The 13,220-nt window shown below is 38.4% G+C and overlaps 1 protein-coding gene across 12 annotated transcripts in view; it reads right to left on the reverse strand.

Moving 5' to 3' along the window:
- The window catches only part of HERC5 (HECT and RLD domain containing E3 ubiquitin protein ligase 5), a 65,258-nt gene continuing 52,038 nt past the window's right edge, over positions 1-13,220 (reverse strand). For 4 of the 12 annotated variants that reach the window (XM_073237313.1, XM_073237314.1, XM_073237312.1 and 1 more), the window contains 5 exons: positions 4,024-4,090; positions 3,079-3,149; positions 1,479-1,662; positions 1,293-1,395; positions 1-282 (listed from right to left, as the gene is read on the reverse strand). In XM_073237313.1, the coding sequence (XP_073093414.1) occupies positions 77-282; positions 1,293-1,395; positions 1,479-1,662; positions 3,079-3,149; positions 4,024-4,090 (631 nt within the window). In that variant the 3' untranslated portion in view covers positions 1-76. Of the gene's footprint in view, positions 283-1,292; positions 1,396-1,478; positions 1,705-3,078; positions 3,150-3,432; positions 3,566-4,023; positions 4,091-13,220 lie in introns of those variants that run through there. The other 8 variants (XR_012131664.1, XR_012131663.1, XR_012131665.1 and 5 more) reach the window with 8 other exon arrangements.

A 13,220-nucleotide genomic window follows, 5' to 3' on the forward strand; every position in this document is an offset into this window, starting at 1 on the left:
TTTCATGTTAACTTTTGAGTTGAAAATTTTATTTTTGAAAGTATTTCCAAAAAAGATGTAAAAAGTGTGAGGTAGGTCAGCCAAATCCTCTGGTACTGTTGATAGCTACTTGAAGTGCTTCTTCCACTCTTTCCATTGTAGAATACTTAGGGAGGAAGAGGACACTAAAATACGTCTGTGCTCTTATGGGATCTTTTTCATTAAAATTTTCAGGACAGCAAAACGTTATTTTCATGTTCTTTAAACCTTTTACTTGAATTCTGTCAGTTCCTGTAAGAAACACTAAAAAGAATAAAATTGAGCGATCTGTTCCACAGACATCAAAATTTACAGAGAGGAAATATGTTCACGCAAAGACATCTACCGAGGGCCCATGTGCAGAGTCCTCCATTAGACTGCACTGGGGCCACAGCAGGACAAAGTCTAACACACAGCCACTGCCCGCAAGCAGCTTATAGTCTGGTTGGGGTTATATTCTTGTATAGAAAGAGACAAACAAGAAGAGAAAAATAAAAGGGTGTAAGACAACCAAAGTGCCATGGAACAGAGTGACCCTCCGAGTGCCAATGTTTTGGCCCGGAGCAGGGAGCATCAGGCTGGGAGGACTGGGAGAACTAAGAGAGAAAGTTTGAGAGAGGCAACAAGGAGGTGGGTGAAAGTTTAAGGCAGGGCAAGGAGCTTCCAGAAAGCCTGTGGAAGAAGGGTACAAAGTAAGTGCAGGAATGTACAGACACTGGAACCGTTTGGGTGCATCAAAGGTTTCCCATCTAAGAGATAAGACTGGCAAGTTAGTTTGGGCCTCTGGAGAAGTCTGGGTATGATCCAACATCCATGGTATCCACAAAAATAAGAACAACAGAATTAATGTTTCTCAAACATAAGGAAATTGAGTAAGAAAATGAGAAACTCATGAGACAAGTCTCAGGAAAAACCACTGAGCAGGCATAAAACAGATCAAATCTGGAAGGTGTAGTTTAGAGACAAGTGACATTACACAGCTTGACTAACCCCACGGGCCTGGATAACTGAATGCCACAACTACAGTAAGAAGGCTCAGTATTCAGCATGGATGAAGACAAGAAGAAAATGTAAAAGCAGTAGTCAGGGTTGAAATCTGTGGAAAGAGATCTGTATTTTCTCGATGTTGAGACAACCTGGCACAGAGGACATTCAACTGTACTAGGAGTGGCTCTTACACTCCTATGGTCTAAGACTTGGTGCCAATGGTGCCTGTGACAAATACTTCCTAAAAAGATATACAATCACAGATCCACTCCTGACATAAAACCTACCAAGGAACTTTTTCTTTTCCTCCATAGTCAACTTGTGTAAGGCTTTCCAAAACATCACTATAGTGGGATGGGAACTGTCATATCCTTGTTCATAATGTGCATTCTAGAGAAAAATGCAAAAAAATTAAAAAAGTGTTAAGGAAACAGAACATAAACTTAAATCCATACTGCTTGGCCTTGATGTACCTTTTCAAATGTTTCCCAGTCATAATCTGTATTTCCAATCATCACATCCTTTAGTTCTTCAGGAAGGAAAAATCCAATAATCTCCTTGTCACACATTCTGTAAAAGCCTCTTTGAAATTCGTCATAAACTGCCTTTACAGAGATGTTGAAAATGTAATCAACACACTTAGAAACATAGTCTCTCCTTTAATGAAACAAAAAAATGATTTCAGCTTACTGCAATACCCTGAACAAAATTGGGGGTGGGGAAGAGGAGAATAAAAATAAGTGCTTACTATGTGTTACAACTATTTTTCATGTATTATCAAATTTAATCCTCATAAAACTCTTTAAGGCAGACTCTTATGACTTTTTAATGAAAAAACTGAGATAGTGAAGTTGTGACTGCTCAGGGTCACATGCCTAGGGGAACTGATATAGATGAGAATAGAAAAAGTCTGTAAGAATAAAGCCTGATCTGCTAACAATGATGAGATCTGGGGAATGGGCTTGGTAGATGGGGAGATTTCATATTTTATTTTATACTTTTTTGTATTATCTGAATTTTTCAGTAATTAATATTACTTGTGGCTAAACACAAAGAAGGGATTTATATTTCTGGTGTGATGAAGTAGTTTATAGCAAACGTGACCTGTTAAGAACTATAAAAAGCCAGATAATACTCAAAAACACATCCAGCTCCAGGCCTCCAAGTCTGAGTCAATACCTCAGAAGTCCTGTGGGCTAAGAGAAGGGAAGCTCACTGAAGTGAGCCCAGGATTTTACTTTACAGCTTTTCTCTTTGGGCAAACTTGTCAATTCTTTCAGGGAAAGGAACGAGGCAAAAAGTAGTTGTTAAGAGGCAGAGAAACTTTTTATGTCTATCAATACTACAACTAAATTGGGAGTATATTCATAAATATATAGAGGGAGCTGGAAATGTTCTATTTCTTAATCTGTACACTTAGGTTGTATACTTTTCTGTATTGTTATACTCAATACAAAGTTTTTTTAAAGCAAGTAAAGATTAAAAAACAAGAAAAATAATAGGCCAGAATGCTCACTTGGTATCTCCTTTGCCAGTATGACTATTCTACAATCCCAAGCTCTGTGGCTTTAAATGGCACCCCACAAGGAGCTGAGAAGTCAAACTACCACAGTAACATCTAATAATACTAAGAAATACTAAGTGAGTGTTACGGCCCCATTATAGATTACTCCAGCTTCTGCATATACAATGGTAAACAAGACTAGTTCCTGCCACCATGCAGCTCACTAGAGTAGGGGAAACACTGACATGTAAATAAGCAAAAGAATCCTAAAGGTAGGTAATGTGTAATATAACAAGAAAAAGTAAAGCAGGGAGAGGGAATAAAAACAGAGAGAGGGACTGACGGTATAATTCTAGACAGGATGATAAGGGAAAGTAGTATTTTTCCCTGAGAAAGCCTTTTCCTTCCAGAATATAAACTTTGGGACATACACACATACACATCAACTCTCTGCCTTATTGAAAAACGATTACTTGGGAATGGAAAATAATAGTAACTATAAGAAATTTTTAGAGCCCAGTGAAATACAGTGTATGAACAAAACAAATACTTCATTTCTTTGTACCTACTTGTTTGTCTGGTTGACAATTACACAACTTCCATTAGGAATTAGGTCTACATCACTTTTGTCCCAATGCACCTGTAACCATAAATAAACTCAGTATCTCCAAAATAATCAATAATTTATCATCAAGAAAGACACTGTGAAGACTAATACTTTACCTCAAGAATTAATAGAAATGTACATTTTTGCCATTAAAAAATAGCAAGGAATGTGCAAATAATGACCATCTTATGTAGAATGAAAAATATATTTTTTAAATAATTTGCATTTTAAATGATTATACTGAAAACAATTTATTGGCAAATTCACGTATCTCAGTTTTCACTTTATATAATATAGACCCAGTATGGCAGATTACCAAAATGGCCACAAATTACTCCCATTGCGGTACTCATGCCCCTCTGCAATGTGACTTTGCAACACTTCCCATGGTGGGGTGGAGACTGTTTCTTCAGCCCCTGAATCTGGTGTGGTCGCTTTGGCCAGAGGATCTGACAGAAGAAAAAGTTTGGAAAGAAGCCTTTATGTTGGGGCCTGCCATCTCTCCCTACTCTTTGTAACCCTGAGACTATCCTGGGAAGAAACCTCAGATAGCCTCCTGGAGGACGAGTGACCACCAGAATGCAGACAAGCTGTTCCTCCAGCTGATAACCCACAAAGCCAAGAATCAGGCATGTAAGCAAGGCCATTATACACCCTCCAGCCCAGCTAAATCAGCCCGTCCCAGAAACACACAGAATTATCTTCTCTTTTAAGCAAGCGACTGTGTGTTATTCATTCCATAGCAAACTCTGATGCATCTAGCTCATGAAAAATGACGAAAAAAACCTTTTCCATGAGCTAATTTAAGGTCTGTCTTTAATTATTAAAGAGTGACATGTTTAGATCAGAATGTAAAGGGTTAATCAGATTAAATCTGATCTGTAATCTGGTTTTCACTGTTACTCACATTAAAATAGATGTAAAATACTTCTCCAAAGCCATCGCCTTCATCATTCAGAAGTGTCTGCAAACTCCTTAAGAACAAACAATTTTGGTTTTAAAAAGTCAATAATCATGATCATTAGAAACATGTAAAATACATGTCAAGTACATGACTCTTCTGAAGGTGGGGGGTCAGGTACAGTCAACAGCACCTATGGCTCTACGTAATGATAGTCTAAATAAAGTCAGACCTCGACTGTAAGTGTGATGTATAGAAAGTTTATTTGCAATTATGCAGGCTCCTCAACTGATTCCCAGCTCTCTTCCCTCCACTCAACCTTCCTTTACCCAGTGACTGTTAGGTTTCTATTTAGAAAGGTTGATAACATGTTTGAGGATGCTAAAACTTATTCAAACTGGTATTACCTTTATTTAGCTTTTAAACTTGACTTACAGAAAAAAACAATAAATCTTTTTTTAAATATCAGGTACTACTCAGGAAATCTGAGGAGTGGACAGGTCAAAGGACCTTCTCTGTATATGCTGGCCGAAAATGAACAAGCTTTAAAGATCTGAATTCTGACTACCTTGTTTCATGGCATCTGTGAAGATAGAAGTTGTATCAGCATGGACAACAGTCTGCCTTTTGTACCTCCATCCTGTCATCCTATGGTACTTTATTCATACTTTTAAAGTAGTATGCCTCATATTATTAGCTCATTCACTCATTCATTCATTCAATAAACACTTACTAAGATTAAAGTTGAGACTCAGACATCACTGTAAATAAACCCTAAGACTAGCACATGTATATGCTGATGAAAGTCTTACCTACACTACAGTGATGTATGTGCAGCCAGAAACTATGTCAATGGTACAAACATAGCTTGGAAGAACATGATCAAGTCTTTCTAATATGTGTCACTGGGGAAAGCCTCTGGTAGAAGGAGAAATCTAAGTTTACTTTTTTCCTCACTTAATTTTTTTTTTATTTGGGTATCATTACTATACAATTACATGAGGCACATTATGTTTACTAGACTCCACCCATCACCAAGTTCTCCCAACATTCCCCATTGCATTGTCCATCAGTGTAACATGTTGTAGAATCACAACTTGTCTTCTCTGTGTTGTACAGCTGTCCCCGTGCCTCCACCCCACATTATACATGCTAATCATAACGATCCTTTCTTTTTTTTCCCCCATTATACCTCCCTTTCCACCCGTGCTCCCCAGTCCTTTTCCCTTTGGTACCTGTTAGTCCATTCTTGGGTTCTGTGTGTCTTCTGGTATTTTGCTCCTTCACTTTTTCCTTTGTTCTTATACTCCACAGATGAGTGAAATCATTTGATATTTGTCTTTCTCCACCTGGCTTATTTCACTGAGCATAATACCCTCTAGCTCCATCCATGTTGCTGCAAATGGTAGGATTTGTTTTCTTCTTATGGCTGAATAACATTCCATTGTGTATATGTACCACATCTTCTGTATCCATTCATCTACTGATGGACACTTAGGTTTCTTCCATTTCTTGGCTATTGTGAATAGTGCTACAATAAATGTAGAGGTGCATTTGTCCTTTTCAAACCAGGCTGCTGCATTCTTAGGGTAAATTCCTAGGAGTGGAATTCCTGGGTCAAATGGTATTTCTATTTTTAGTTTTTTGAGTAACCTCCATAGTGCTTTCCACAATGGTTGAACTAGTTTACAGTCTTACCAGCGGTGCAGGAGGGTTCCCCTTTCTCTATATCCTTGTGAACATTTGCTGTTGTCTGTCTTTTGGATGGTGGCCATCCTTACTGGTGTGAGGTGATATGTCATTGTGGTTTTAATTTGCATTTCTCTGATGAAAAGTGATGTGGAGCATCTTTTCATGTGTCTGTTGGCCATCTGAATTTTTTCTTTGGTGAACTGTCTGTTCAGCTCCTCTGACCATTTTCAATTGGATTATTTGCTTTTTGTTTGTTGAGGTACATGAGCTCTTTATATATTTTGGATGTCAACCCTTTATCGGATCTGTTACTTATGAATATATTCTCCCATACTGTAAGGTGACTTTTTGTTCTATTGGTGGTGTCCTTTGCTGTACAGAAGCTTATTCAGTTTGATGTAGTCCCAACTTGTTCATTTTTGCTTTTGTTTCCCTTGCCCAGGGAGATATGTTCATGAAGAAGTTGCTCATTTATGTCCAAGAGATTTTTGCCTATAGTTTTTCCAAAGAGATTTATGGTTTCATGACTTACATTCAGATCTTTGATGCATTTCGAATTTACTTTTGTATATGGAGTTAGCCAGGAATCTACTTCATTCTCTTACATGCAGCTGTCCAGTTTTGCCAACACCAACTGTTGAAAAGGCTCTCATTTCCCCACTGAATGTCCATGGCTTCTTAATCATATATTAATTGACATATATGCTTGGGTTTATATCTGGACTCTCAAGTCTGTTCCGCTGGTCTAAAGGTCTGTTCTTGTGCCAGTACCAAATAGTATTGATTACTGTGGCTTTGTAGTAGAGCTTAAAGTTGGAAAGCAAGATTCCCCCTGCTTTATTCTTCCTTCTCAGGATTGCTTTGGCTATTCAGGGTCTTTTCTGGTTCCATACGAACTTAAAAAATATTTGTTACAGTTCATTGAAAAATGCTGTTGGTATTTTGATAGGCATTGCATTGAATTTGTAGATTGCTTTAGGCAGGATGGCCATTTTGACAATATTGATTCTTCCTAGCCAAGAGCATGGGATGAGTTTTCATTTGTTAGTGTCCTATTTAATTTCTCTCAAGAATGTCTTGTAGTTTTCAGGGTATAGGTCTTTCACTTCCTTGGTTAGGTTTATTCCTAGGTATTTTATTCTTTTTGATACAATTGTGGATGGAATTGTTTTCCTGATTTCTCTTTCTCCTAGTTCATCGTTAGTGTATAGGAAAGCAACAGATTTCTGTATATTAATTTTGTATCCTGCAACTTTTCTGAATTCAGATATTAGTACTAGTAGTTTTGGAGTGGAGTCTTTAGGGTATTTTATGTACAATATCATGTCATCTGCAAATAGTGACAGTTTGACTTCTTCTTTACCAATCTGGATTCCTTGTATTTTTTTGTTTTATCTAACTGCCATGGCTAGGACCTCCAGTACTATGTTGAATAACAGTGGGGAGAATGGGCATCCCTGTCTTGTACCCAATCTCAGAGGAAAAGCTGTCAGCTTCTCGCTGTTCAGTATGATGTTGGCTGTGGGTTTATCATATATGGCCTTTATTATGTTGAGGTACTTGCCCTTTATACACATTTTGTTGAGAGTTTTTATCATGAATGGATGTTGAATTTTGTCGAATGCTTTTTCAGCATCTATGGAGATGATCATGTGGTTTTTGTCCTTTTTGTTGATGTGGTGGATGATGTTGATGGATTTTCAAATATTGTACCATCCTTACATCCCTGAGATGAATCCCACTTGATCATGGTGTATGATCCTCTTGATGTATTTTTTAATTCAGTTTGCTAATATTTTGTTGAGTATTTTTGCATCTATGTTCATCAGGAATATTGCTCTGTAATTTTCTTTTTTGGGGTCTTTGTCTGGTTTTGGTATTAGAGTGATGCTGGCTTCATAGAATGAGTTTGTAAGTATTCCGTCCTCTTCTATTTTTTGAAAACTTTAAGGAGAATGAGTATTATGTCTTCTCAATATGTCTAATAAAATTAAGAGGTGAATCCATCTGGTGCAGGGATTTTTGTTCTTGGTTACCGATTCAATTTCTTTGCTGATAATTGGTCTGTTTAGATTTTCCATTTCTTCCTTGGTCAGTTTTAGAAGGTTGTATTTTTCTAGGAAGTTGACCATTTCCTTCTAGGTTTTCCAGGTTGTTAACATATAGATTCTCATAGAATTCTCTAGTGATTCTTTGTAATTCTGTGAGGTCAGTCATGATTTTTCCTTTCTCATTTCTGATTCTGTTCATGTGTGTAGATTGTCCTTTTCTCTTAATAAGTCTGGCTAGGGGCTTATCTATTTTGTTTACTTTCTCAAAGACCCAGCTCTTGGTTTCACTGATTTTTTCCTATTTTTTATTCTTCTCGATTTTATTTATTTCTCCTCTGATCTTTATTATGTCAGGCTCCTGCTGCTGACTTTGGGCCTCATTTGTTCTTCTTACTTCAGTTTCAATAACTGTGACTTTAGACTGTGCATTTGGGATTGTTCTGCCTTCTTTAAATAGGCCTGGATTGCTATATACTTTCCTCTTAGAACTGCCTTTGCTGGGTCCCACAGAATTTGGGGTTTTGTGCTGTTGTTATCATTTGTCTCCATATATATATTACTTGATCTGTTTTAATTTGGTCATTGACCCATTGATTATTTAGGAGCATGCTGTTAAGCCTCCATGTGTTTGTGAGCCTTTTTGTTTTCTTTGTACAATTTATTTCTAGTTTTATGCCTTTGTGGTCTGAAAAGTTGGTTGGTAGAATTTCAATCTTTTTGAATTTACTGAGGCTCCTTTTGTGGACTAGTATGTGGTCTATTCTGGAAAATGTTCCATGTGCACTTGAGAAGAATGTGTATCCTGCTGCTTTTGGCTGTAGAGTTCTGTAGATGTCTGTTAAGTCCATCTGTTCTAGTGTTATTCAGTCCCTCTGTGTCCTTACTTATTTTCTGTATGATTGATCTGTCCTTTGGAGTGAGTGGTGTGTTGATATCTCGTAAAACGAATGCATTGCATTGCATTCTATTTCCTCCTTTTATTCTGTTAGTATTTGTTTCACATATGTTGGTGCTCCTGTATTGGGTGTATATATATTTATAATGGTTATATACTCTTGTTGGACTAAGCCCTTTATCATTATGTAATGCCCTTCTTTATCTCTTGTGACTCCCTTTGTTTTGAAGTCCATTTTGTCTGATACACTAGTACTGCAACACCTGCTTTTTTCTTCTTGTTGTTTGCATGAAATATCTTTTTCCATCCCTTGACTTTTAGTCTGTGTATGTCTTTGGGTTTGAGGTGAGTCTCTTGTAAGCAGCATAGAGATGGGTCTTCTTTTTCCATTCTATTACTCTGTATCTTTTGATTGGTACATTCAGTCCATTTACATTTAGGGTGATTATTGAAAGATATGTACTTATTGCCATTGCAGGCTTTAGATCCGTGGTTACCAAAGGTTCAAGGGCAGCTTCTTTACTATCTGGCTAACTTAACTCTCTTATTAAGCTATTATAAACACAATCTGATGATTATTTCTCTCCCTTCTTATTCCTCCTCCTCCATTCTTTATATGTTAGGTGTTTTATTCTGTACTCTTTTGTTTCCTTTGACTGCTTTTGTGAGTTGTTTTTATTTTTTGCCTTTAGTTAGTATTTGGTTTGTCTGCTTTCTTTCATGTGATTTTATTTTCTCTGGTGACACCTATTTAGCCTTAGCAGTGCTTCCATCTAGAGCAGTCCCTTTAAAATATCCTGTAGAGGTGGTTTGTGGGAGGCAAATTCCCTCAACTTTTGCTTCTCTGGGAATTATCTGGGAATTTAAATTCTTCATATTTAAATGATAATCATGCTGGATACAGTATCCTTGGCTCAAGGCCCTTCTGTTTCATTGTATTAAATATATCATGCCATTCTCTTCTGGCCTGTAAGGTTTCTGCTGAGAAATCTGATGATAGCCTGGTGGGTTTTCCTTTGTAGGTAACCTTTTTTCTCTCTCTGGCTGCCTTTAATACTCTGTCCTTGTCACTGATCTTTGCCATTTTAATTATTATAAGTCTTGGTGTTGTCCTCCTTGGGTCCCTTGTGTTGGGAGTTCTGTGGGTATCTGTGGTCTATATGGTTATATCCAGCTTGGGGAAGTTTTCAGCAATTCTTTCCTCAAAGACAGTTTCTATCCATTTTTCTCTCTCTTCTTCTTCTGGTACTCCTATAATGTGAATATTGTTTGTTACATTTGGACTGGTCACATAATTCTCTTTATATTCTTTCATTCCTGGAGATCCTTTTATCTCTCCCTCAGCATCTCTGTGTTCCTGTTCTCTGATTTCTATACCATTAACGGCCTCTTGAACCTCATCCAGTCTGCTCTTAACTCCTTCCAGATCTGTATTCTCCCTCCCAACTTGATCCTTTAGCTCTTGCGTATTTCTCTGCAGGTCCATCAGCATTGTTATGACCTTTATTTTGAATTCCTTTTCAGGAAGACTGGTTAAATCTATCTCCCTGGGCCCTTTCTTAGGGGTTGTCTGTGTAATTCTGAACCAAATTCTTCTACCTTTTCATGGAGATAGAGGTAGTTGTAGGTAGATAGCACGTGTGTCAGGAGAACAAAGTCCTTTCCTGCTTCCTGGTCACCTCGCCTTTCTCTGCTGCCTGTATGGGTTACATGCACACCTGGTGCAGCCTCCAGATTAATCCCCTAAGCTGCTGTGGGCGGGGTCACTATCAGTATAGCCCAGAGCCCTGCGGGGAGTGGAAGGTGCACCTGGTGTGCTCTCCTGTGAGAACAGTGCCCTTCACGCCTTTCCCCAGTTTCCTCTGCCTGTCAGGCAGCTGTGCATCAGCAGTGGCCTGTGGGTCTGGCCCGGGTGGCTGCATGCCGGGAGGTGTTTCTAGGTGGCTGTTGTGGGTGCAGCCGTTCCCCGGCTGCTTCGCTGCTGTGTGCGCACACACGGCCGCTCCCTGGCTGCTCCACCGCTGTGAGTAGGTGCACGCAGCCACTCCCTGGCTGCTCCGGCACTGCAGGGGCCATGCCACTGCAGGGGGAACAACAGGCTGTTTATTGCCGTGAGGGGCCTCAGGGCTGCACTGCCTCCCAGGGAGCTGGGGTGCCTGAAGTTCCCTGGGATTCACAGCTGCTGGGCTGAGTGTGCCGGGACACTTCCATCCACCTGTGAGGCCCCTGTCTGTTTAAGACTTTCAAAAAGCACTCACTTTTGTTTTGTTCCAGGGGAGCTGGCTGAGGGGACCCACTCGCAGATTTTATTTTTCTGTTTCCCTAATATCCAGCACACCATGCAATGTGTGTCTGCGCTCCTGGTGCAGATTACTAGAGCTGGATATTTAGCAGCCCTGTGCTTCCACTCCCTCCCCACTCCAACTCCTTTCTTCCCACTGGGGAGCTGGGGTGGGGGGAGTGCTCGGGTCCCGTTGGGCCATGGTTTGTATCTTACCCCCTTCATGAGATGCTGAGTTCTCGCACATGTAGATGTAGCCTAGGTGTTGTACTGTATCCTCTTTTCTCTCTTGTAGGAATAGTTGTATTTGTTGTATTTTCAAAAATATATATGGTTTTGGGAGGAGATTTCCACTGCCCTAGTCATGCCGTGATCGTGGCTCCTCCTGGTCCTGGATTTTTTTTTAAATTACAGTTTTGAGATAGACCATGTTTTATTCATTATTGAGTTTCTTAGGGGTAGATTTGAGAAGGGTGATGGGAACCCAATTGACAAAATCAAATTTACCCTAATACTTGGTTCACTACTCTCTGTCATGTGTCCACACATTTGCTTATTTGTGGGTGTATTTATGAGAATACCTGTGAAACTACCACCCAAAAGAGGAACATAGCTTATACCTTATACCTACCCATAGGGGATGCCTCCCTGTCCCATTTTCTACCACCCTCAAAATGTGTTAAAAAACCACATTGAGGAGTGTCTTTTCCCCTTAATATTAAGGTATGTCTGGATGAACAAGTTCTTTAACCTTATTATAGGTAAATTTATCAGTCTTTAATGTTGGTACTTTTTATTCTTTATGTCTTGCTTAAGAAATTGCAAAGGTGAGAGATTTGTCCATATTTTTAAGTCACTCATCCACATGGAGTTGCTTTTTGTGTATTGCAGAAGGTATCCACTCTCATTTTTTCCCCAGAGGTGTTAACTGAACAGTGCTTCTATTCCCACTCATCTAATATGCCACCTGTAACCAAACTCCACATGCACGTGGGTTGGCTTCTGAGCTCACTTCTCTTCTATTGGTAAACCTGCTGTACCAATACTGTAACCTTCTAATTAACATAGCTAATAATTCTTGCTATCTAATAGGCCACGCTCCCCCCCGTCTTTACTTTTCAAATTATTTCTCCTCCTTCTTGGCCCTTTGCTCATTCATATACATTTAAAAATCCACTTGTCAAAATTCATAAAGTTGGAGTTTTATTGAAAACAGATCAGTGGTTCTCAAAGTGTGTCCCAGAGCACCAAGTACTGAGAATCTATAAGGACTTTCACAGAGGGAGGGTCCATAATGTCAAAACTATTTTCATAATAACAGTAAGATATTGCCTTTTTACATTCTGTCATTAAGTATAGAATAGAGGTTTCCAGAGACTATATGATACCTAACATAACAAGTTTTTTGTGTATTCCTGTAATTAGAACATCTATCACTTTTAATTTCTACTAATGTAAGAACTGACAAATGTAGCCCGTTAAGTAAAAGCTCTTTGGGGCTCAATAATTTTAAAGAGAATCCAAAGACCTACAAGTCTGAGAAAGACTGATACATACTGCACAATCTTTACATCTGCTAAGCATGTTTGTTGAGTTATTAAGTTTACTAAGTAATCTGAGGTATAAGCACTATTTAGGTTATTTCCAATGTCTTTGATAAAAAGTTTATCTCCTTTCCAAATCATGTCCTTTTCATGTTTTTCTTTTCTTCCTCATTAGTATAATAATGAATACTTGGATTCTGGAAGACTGTTTAAATCATGGTTCTGTCACTATGGACCCTGGGAAAAATTACCTAACCTGTTTCTGTTTCACTTTCATCATCTATGAAATGGGAATAATAATCATAATAGGGTAATAATATTTACAAGCCATTCATAGTGCTTCTTCTATGGACTGCCATCTTATATCTTTGTCAATTTTTCCACAGCAGGGGTATTAATGCTTTCTATTAGATATGTTGACAATATTTTTTGCAAGATGGTGGCTTCTCTTTACCTTATAATTAAATTTTTACTTTCAAGGTGGTGATATAAAACAACATTTAAAATGAACATCAGTTCCAAAAGCCTATTAGAATAACTGAATTCAGGAAACTTACAGGATACAAAATTAATGCACAGATGTCTGTTGCATTCCTATATACTAACAACGAACTAGTAGAAAGAGAAATCAGGAAAACAAATCCATTCACAATTGCATCACAAAGAATAAAATACTAGGAATAAACCTAAACAAGGAGGTAAAACACCTAAACCCTGAAAACTACAAGACACTCATTAGA

The sequence above is a fragment of the Manis javanica genome, chromosome 5, assembly GCF_040802235.1.
Source record: "Manis javanica isolate MJ-LG chromosome 5, MJ_LKY, whole genome shotgun sequence".
NCBI lineage: Eukaryota > Metazoa > Chordata > Mammalia > Pholidota > Manidae > Manis > Manis javanica.